Genomic DNA, 8,636 nt, shown 5'->3' with positions numbered 1-8,636 from the left:
CTGATACCGCTACTGTTGTCAAATGATATCGTGCATTGGCTTTGTTTGTGTTTAATAAGTAACAAATAAGTATTATCGCATTCTTCTCTGACAGAGTCACGTGTAAACAAATAAGTTTTTATTTTTTTCTTGTAATTTCTTAGTTATATTTCATTACAGTTAGTTGATAATATAAAGAGGTCTTTGTATATTTTTATTAATAATAAAATATTTTGCTAGAAAATTGAAAATAAAGTCTCCTAAGAAGTAATTGCTGCGGCATTAAAACAAAATAAATCGTTGTAAATAATGTATATGTATAATCGTTGTAATAATATATATTAGACAACCAATGAAATGTGCTGTATTGATGAGGTCAAATGAGGGTGCAGTTTACAGCTTTTCATTGAGTTGCCTAGCTTTCAAATAAATTTTTCTAAAGTTATATAATAATATATAAAAGTAAAAAGAAAATAATGTTATCAAGGATGATGGTGCAGAGAATTATGAATTTAATATACATTTAATACACATTAAATTTAATATACATTAAAAGCCTCTCCTGTTAAATGCTACGTCCCGATCTACAACAGGTAATTTAATCCCTAAGCCTTAAGAAATTGACCAATCACAGTAGAGTATTCTCTTCATACTTGACTGTGATTGGTCAATTTCTTAAGTCTTACGCCTTAAAATCTCAAGCATCGTCTACAATGAGATTTTAAGGAGATTTAAGGCGTAAGACTTAAGAAATTGACCAATCACAGTCAAGTATTAAGAGAATACTCGACTGTGATTGGTCAATTTCTTAAGGCTTAAATTACCTGTTGTAGATCGGGACGTAGCATTTAACAGGAGAGGCTTTTAATGTATATTAAATTTAATGTGTATTAAATGTATATTAAATTCATAATTCTCTGCATCATCATCTTTGATAACATTATTTTCTTTTTACTTTTATATATTATTATATAACTTTAAAAAAATTTATTTGAAAGCTAGGCAACTCAATGAAAAGCTGTAAACTGCACCCTCATTTGACCTCCTCAGTACAGCACATTTCATTGGTTGTCTAATATATATTATTACGATTATACATATGTATTATTTACAACGATTTATTTTCTTTTAATGCCGCAGCAATTACTTCTTACAAGACCTTATTTCCAATTTTCTAGCAAAATATTTTATTATCAATAAAAATATACAAAGTCCTCTTTATTTTATCAACTAACTGTAATGAAATATAACTAAGAAATTACAAGAAAAAAATAAAAACTTATTTGTTTACACGTGACTCTGTCAGAGAAGAATGCGACAATACTTATTTGTTACTTATTAAACACGAACAAAGCCAATGCACGATATCATTTGACAACAGTAGCGGTATCAGCTTTAGTAGCCTCTGTAGAAGTATTTTCCAGAAATTTTGCTTTCTTTACATCAGTAGTGTTCACTAAGTATCGCATAGTCACATTTGACTTTATTTTAAAACACAAACCAACATAAATTTTTGTTTTAACATGTTTATACTCCTCCTTGTCAAAAACCTTGAAATACTGTTTATCAATAATTTGTTTAAGAGCATCTTGTGATCTTTCTGTTTCATTTGCCTTGCAATATTTCCATTCAAATATGGCTCCAACTGTTCCAAGAATAACAAGCATGTCAAATTCGTGTTTTCTTCCTCGCTTTTCCTTGGAGATTTTTTGACAGACCGCTCTGTTAGCTTGTGCAGTGAAAATTGTACTATTATATGCCAAATAAAAAAGAATGTGATGTAACTCTGACTCATTATATGGAATTGTTGCACTGTCTGAAAAGAGGCCTGAAACTGCATTAACGAGTTCACGAAATGGTTTTTCTTTACTTTTTTCAGTTTTCTCTTCATCATTTGCCATTAATAGCAAATTCCTCAGTGATTGTATGTATTTTTCTATATTTTCAGGCTCGAGTTTATACTTCTTACAAAACATCCTTTGACTGTAACATTTACGTTCGATTACGCTCTTTATCTCCCAATTTGGTATCTTCAGACTTACAATGTTCGCATTCTTTTCAACTGCATTCAACAAACCATCATCCCACAGAAGCTGTAAGAAGAAATTCACTTGCGAGGTATCTAATTTATTCTGTGAATCAGAGATTGTCTTTTTCAGTTCCAAAATATTATCAACTGTTTGCTCAGCTAGTTCTATTTCAATGTTCTCATCTTCAAGAAGTTTCTCGATTGGCTTTTGTATCTCAGATTTCACAAACAAGTTTCCCAAAATATCCACAAAGCCTGACCTGGCCCAATAGCTATCGAACATTCTTTTCTTTTCGTTAACACTATTTTGCAAATAATTTATGACAGACCAGCTACTGTAAATTCTTGTTTCTTCACTATTTAATATTTGGTATCCATCATACCACTCTTTGACACCATCAGAATCTTTCACTGCTTGAAATTCACTTTTCTCAAATAGACTATCTACTTCCTGTGCTGTAAATCCATATACTCCAGAAAAATTATGTTTTTGCAAGAATAGAACATTACAATGATTGCGTAATTCCCAGGAAAATACTCCAGATAAACGAACACAGGAATTAAGTAATGCACGCGCCACAATTTTTTGATCCTTTAAGCTTGCCGACATCAGATTGCTAATACAATTCATCAGGTATCGCAGGAGTTTATCATCCATGTTCTTCATAATAGCTTTCATAATGGGCGCGTCGGTCTCATCTATCAGAATAACAACTTTTTTGTTGAAGTGAGAATACAAGATTTCAGACAAGAATTGCAATCCGTCCTCTACATCAGATTGGGATAGTTTTTTCAGCCTATTAAGGTTATAATAGTTCAGAAATATTTCGATAGCTTGTATTTTCTTATCTTTAAAACTGCAAGAACCATCAGCAACTATATCAAGAAGGTAAGAATGCTGCTGGAATGCCCGACAAAGAGCTTTCTTCAGCGATTCTAAAATGTCTCCCTCTGTTCTACCTCCTACATCTTTAAGACTCATAAATATCACAGGGTACTGACCACAATGTTCCTTAACGAACTCTGGATGCTCAAAACCTAGCTGCAAATTCATAAACAGCTTGTAATTATCACCATCTTCTGGATTTGAAATTGGCTTTGCATCTTCATTTACTGTTATCTTCAAAAAGTTCTCGAGCATATCCATAAATGTAGATTTTCCGAAACGGCTCGGGGCTGTTATCCGAATCACAGATGCTCCACATTTAAAGAAACTTTTTATATACTTGCTCTTATCCACAAATGTAAGTTTTGTTTTGACGATCTTAAAATCCATTGTAGAGAGATCAACTATATCTGATTCCTTCGGTAACTGTAAACAAAATCAGATAGGCCCCATTAATTTTGCTAATCACACTCAAGATACGCATGAAATATATACCAGCAGTAAAGAGAAGAAGGTCGCAATACCAACAGAACGTGCGAAAGCGCAAGCGAGTACAGATGCAGCCATACCAGAAATCATGCAAAGAAGGTGAAAAACAAGTTCCTTTAGCATATGTCGGTTAATAAATTTAACTAATTCTTACCTCGTCGAAGTTCCCTGGCTTATTCTTTGTTCCGTATTTTGTATGATCGACACCACAATTGATAGAGAATTCAGATACAGTAACACTTCCAATTTTGGCATCGTTAGTTTCAGGTTTGTCATCATTCCTGTTGACAGATCCATCCGCCGTATTCATTCTTCGTCCTTTTTGTCTGGTTCATCCATAAATTGTCTACAATAGAAATATTACCAATGAATAAATAAATTAATAAACATTAATGGCACTATAGCGAATTTTATTGGATTAATACATATAATAAGCATATTGTAAGGGGATGAAAGATGGCTGCGGTTTCCGAGATAGAAACCGCGCCGTCAGGTAATGGGCGAGTCGGGAGGAGAATGCCTGATGATAGAGATTTCGGGTTGAATAATGTACAATAAATGACCCGGAGAGTACCGAGATAAAGATTGTGTATTTGCCAGTTCCACGATAGCACCGCGGAATAAAGGCCAAGAACGCTCGGCCAGTTTACCGATGGCTACAGGACAAACTCACGACGAGAACATAGACCGGGCAAAATGCGCAATAGCCACCTTCGTGCAAAGTAACGACCTCGCGCTCACTGTACGACGGCCGGAAAAAGAGGTGAGCGACCACGACTACCGCTCTCGCCGGTAGTCGTGGTCGCTCACCTCGGGTCGCGCCAAAAACTCTCACAGCCAATCGTTTTGCGCACGTCACTCACCGTTAAAGTCACTAGGGCTGCGGTCCGAAATGTGCTCGGCAGTGTTCCGAAATTGCTGCCAGTTTACTAGAGGTCTAAATATCAGAGAGGCGCCAACTCGTGCCTCCTTCTGATTGGTGGTGAGCTATCCTTTCTTAAGATGGCGGCTACGGTAACAAAGTGGGAGTAAACCTAGGGAATACTAAGGTAAACTAACCTGCTATTTACATGGACTAATGCTGAAACACCGTCACTACCACTATAACATCACGTGCGTGTAGGATCTAAGATGGCGGCGCGGCGGCATGGTGGGGGTAGTTTGGCGTCTCTCTGATATTTAGATTCGTATTAAGTTAGCCGGAAATTTTTCAGCCAACCAAAAATCTCCTTATGGAATCGTTTGTATTTCGTATGAAGATGTTTGAAGTGTGATTAAAAACGTTTGTGAGTAATTAGAATAATTATAAAAAATTAATCATTTTTACAGTATGTAGTTAGCCAACATAACTAAATATTAAAAATTCTCCTTATGAATCCTTTGTATATCGTATGAAGAGTTTTGAAGTATAATTAAAAAGGTTTGTGAGTCATTCGTTTAATTTTAATTAAATTTTTTTATATTGTGAAGTTAGCCGGAAGCTATATAAAATGGACGCCGTCCTGTGATTTTTCGATTTGCTTATGGTAAATACTAAAATTTTCTCATGTGTATTGACTTTAAGTGTAAGCAAAACGAGAAAATTTATCTCTTTTGTAACTTTTAATCCATGACTAATTTATTATTAATTCCGCATAATCGCATAATATATCATGGATCGTGGTGCGTAGATAATTGAAATATGTTTTTCTACTGTAAGACCGTCGCCATGTCATGGCGCGTCCGTCGCCAAGTCTTGGCGCTAGTGCATGTCCGTCGCCATGTTTTGGCGCTAGCGTTTGGCGCTAGTGCGCTATGTTCGCGCATTGTGATTGGCTGCGGCGCTGCGCGCGTTTCAAGGTTGACGATCACGACCGGCGAGAGTAACAGTTGCAAACCGGCGCCGAACAGAGTAACAGCTTTTGTGCGGTGAGACCGTTTTCAGTATCGGCGCGTTTCGTTAACGCCTTTTCGTCGTGATCGTTTCCCTCGGGCAGTGATTAATCCGCTGCGCGTTTCAACGTTATCTTCGGGCGTTCGTGCTTAATATTAACGGCCTCGGTTCCGCGGCATTTGTGTTCGCTCTCTGTATATTCGTTACAAGAATATATTTCTTTTGCCCTTGCAACTCCTAGTCTTTTCTCATTCCGCTTCCGCGAGTCAAACCAAAAACCCTCTCCGGCTCGTTCAGCTCCTGATCACGTGATCGTGCCGATAACCGCGATCTAAATCTAACACTCTTACAGCCTCAGAAGTGGGATAGTGACTGGTTTTTCGTGGTTTTGTGCGGTTTTTTCTTTTTCCGATCATCTATGTGTGGTGATCTCCGCGCTTTATTGCGCTTTACAAGCTGTAAATAAAAAGCGGCTTTCCCGCCATATTGGTCCCTCGCGTGGAGAACAAAGGACCAGGCCGCCATATTGGTTCTATGTCGGGCCATTTCGGGTGGTTTTTCCGCCATATTGGTCCCGCTTGTAGTGAACAAAAGTACATTGAATTTATTAATTGAACGCTGACTTTTTGGTGCACTTTTGTTTTCGGTGTGTTTTTGTTCGGGTGCATCGTTCGCGATCAGTCGAGAAAGTTCTTCGGGTTCGTCGAGTCAAGAAAGTTCTTCGGGTTCGTCCGGTCGACTTTTTTTTGTCTCTTCCCGGTTTAAACTTTTTCTAGTGTGTGCTCTCATCAGTGCCGTCGTAAAGACAGTTTGACTTTACTCGTTTCGGTGAATTTGTAGTGCACGTACTTTGTTCCCCGTTCAAGATTTTTCTCCAGTTCTTTTAGTTCTTCAAGATGTTCCGTAACCGCCTCGAAGGAATGTCTTACCAGGATTTAAGAAAAGAAGTATCCAGATATGGAATTTCGAATATTCCTAAAAGCCGTGAAGGCTGCATCGATGCTCTGCTCTCGCACCTTGAAATTCACGGTCCTCTTGAAGAAGCGCAAGCTACCTTTTTGGACGCTCATGGAGAGCCTGATTTTCCCAAATCTGCTTCAGGTACGATACCTAAAACCTCAGACAAAATTCCACTTTCTGACTGCTCTAGTAAGGAAACTTCTCCAGATTGTTTACCGCAACTCTGCTCTCTCCTTGTCCAACAAATTTCTAAGCAGAATGAGCAGATGAACATGTTGCAGCAAATGTTTTCTTCATTTATGAGCATTAACTCGGATCCAGGACGGCTCTCTCATGCTGATCCTCTCCCAAAACGGTCCTCTCAGGATGATGTACTTCCAGATTCAAGAATACATCCCTCCGGTGAATTTTCTTCTTTGCCTCCAGGACATGCTGTCAAATTTCTTTCTACTCAAATTCCTCAATTCTCCGGATCTGAAGAGGATGATGTAAATATTTGGCTGAAGAAAATCGAAAACGTAGCAGACCTTCATAACCTGGCTACGTCTGTGAGGCTTACAGCGGCTACGAGCAGATTATCTGGTAATGCTCGTCGTTGGTTCGACTTGGGCTCTGGTGAGTCCACTAGATCTTGGTCAACTTTCAAAGAATCAATTACTAGCCGTTTTAGAACAAGAATCCCTCATAGTGTTCTTGTCAAAAAATTAGAAGCTCGAAAATGGAATTATTTATCCGAGTCCTTCCAGGATTATGCCACGGACAAAATGGCTTTAACTCAGAAGCTGAATTACTCGGATTTCGACACTATCCACACTCTTATTGATGGAATCACTCATATTTCCATTCAAGCCGCCGCTTTCTCAATCGATACTGAATCTCTGGATGTCTTCTTGGAGAGAATGCAACGTATGACCTCTACGTGTGCTTCGCATCTCAAAAAATTCTCTACCTCTACGAAGATTATCAAATCTAAGGATGCTGCTTCATCCAAGTACGACAAATCCAATGACAACAAGGAGCCTTCAGGAAGCCCCAGTTCTCAGAAGAAAGAAGTCTTTTGCGCTTATTGCCACAATAAGGGGCATATCAAGTCCGACTGCTTCAAATTGAAGAAAAAAGAAGCGTCTTCTAAGGTTCAACCTTCTTTCCCAACGGTTGCTGCTGTGGAGGAAGCTGCTGAGGAGGCCGAGGAAAATCTCTCTTCAACTGTAGCTTCGGTGTCGCAAGACCGTCGGATTATTGTTCGCGACAAACAAGTTCTTAATGTGAATGAACTTAATGGAATTCCTTGTAAAATATTTGCGTCGGTTGACTCAGGTAGTCCTATTTCTTTTATTCGTAGATCGGTTTTTGAAAAGTTTTTTGACCCTTCAGTCACTCCTTTAAAAGTAAAAATTAATTAATAATTTATTTTAATGTGGAATATACTTTAATATATATATATATTAAAAATAATAAATACTTTGAAAAAATAAAGTATATTCCACATTAAAATAAATTATTAGTAGTAATACTATGAGGTTTCTAACCCAGGGGCTCCGAGGGGGGGTGAGGGGCGAGGGGAATCGGGGGGTGACGTCACGCGGGGGGTGACGTCACGCGGGGGGGGGGGCGTCACGCGGGGGGTGACGTCACGCGGGGGGTGACGTCACGCGGGGGGGATGACGTCACGCGGGGTGTGACGTCACGCGGGGATGACGTCACGCGGGGGATGATGACGTCACGTGCGAGGGATGATGACGTCACGTGCGAGGGATGATGACGTCACGTGCCGGGAGTGACGTCACGCGCGGGTAGGGGGGATCCGCGGCGCGACCGGTGGACGATGGGGGCCGCGCGGGTAGGGGGGATCCGCGGTGTGAGCGATGGACGAGGGGGTCCGCGCGGGTAGGGGGGATCCGCGGCGCGACCGATGGACGAGGGGGTCCGCGCGGGTAGGGGGATCCGCGGCGCGAGCGATGGACGAGGGGGTCCGCGCGGGTAGGGGGGATCCGCGGTGCGACCGATGGACGAGGGGGTCCGCGAGGAGAAGGGGGGATCCGCGGCGGGCCCGCGATGTGTCCACGTGTGAGAAGGACGGTGCACTGGTTTGAAAAGGATAGCGTAAAGTGTGTGAAGAGGACAGTGCGACAAGGATGACACGTGACATCATCAACGTGTGACAAGGATGGCGTCAACGTTAGACAAGGACGACGCATTGTAAGATGCTGCATAGGTGGGAGAAGGACGACGCAAAGGTAAGTGAGTGATAGCGATGAGCATATGAATGAGAGAGAACGATAATATCGCGAAGAGAACGCATACGAAAGAGAACTATAATATCGCGAGAACAACGTATGCGAGAGAGAACGATAATAGCTAAGATAACGCGTGCGAGCGAGAACGAAGATATCGCGAGACTTACAACTAACGCGAGACTT

General features: G+C 40.3%; 2 protein-coding genes across 7 annotated transcripts in view; one reads left to right on the top strand and one right to left on the bottom strand.

Moving 5' to 3' along the window:
• The window catches only part of LOC145970881 (uncharacterized), a 52,436-nt gene extending 47,885 nt beyond the window's left edge, over positions 1-4,551 (bottom strand). The window contains exons 1-3 of one of the 6 annotated variants that reach the window (XM_083097940.1): positions 3,958-4,167; positions 3,538-3,729; positions 3,011-3,320 (exon numbers count right to left, since the gene is read on the bottom strand). In XM_083097940.1, the coding sequence (XP_082954066.1) occupies positions 3,011-3,320; positions 3,538-3,693 (466 nt within the window). In that variant the 5' untranslated portion in view covers positions 3,694-3,729; positions 3,958-4,167. Of the gene's footprint in view, positions 1-1,123; positions 3,321-3,537; positions 3,730-3,808; positions 3,901-3,957; positions 4,168-4,246 lie in introns of those variants that run through there. The other 5 variants (XM_083097935.1, XM_083097938.1, XM_083097933.1 and 2 more) reach the window with 5 other exon arrangements.
• A 512-nt stretch (positions 4,552-5,063) lies between these two features.
• LOC145970888 (uncharacterized) lies at positions 5,064-7,625 on the top strand. Its single transcript, XM_083097945.1, has 2 exons — positions 5,064-6,357; positions 6,643-7,625. Exons 1-2 carry the CDS (start codon positions 6,153-6,155, stop codon positions 7,617-7,619), a joined length of 1,182 nt encoding a protein of 393 aa, XP_082954071.1. The 5' UTR covers positions 5,064-6,152; the 3' UTR covers positions 7,620-7,625.
• The last annotated feature ends 1,011 nt before the right edge of the window (positions 7,626-8,636 follow it).

Source organism: Camponotus vicinus, unplaced genomic scaffold (assembly GCF_025532165.1).
Source record: "Camponotus vicinus isolate PSW18456_S1 unplaced genomic scaffold, iyCamVici1.0 SCAF_4, whole genome shotgun sequence".
Classification (NCBI taxonomy): Eukaryota; Metazoa; Arthropoda; class Insecta; order Hymenoptera; family Formicidae; genus Camponotus; species Camponotus vicinus.
Note: the sequence above shows the minus strand (reverse complement) of the source record. Positions and strands in the feature narration are given on the sequence as shown.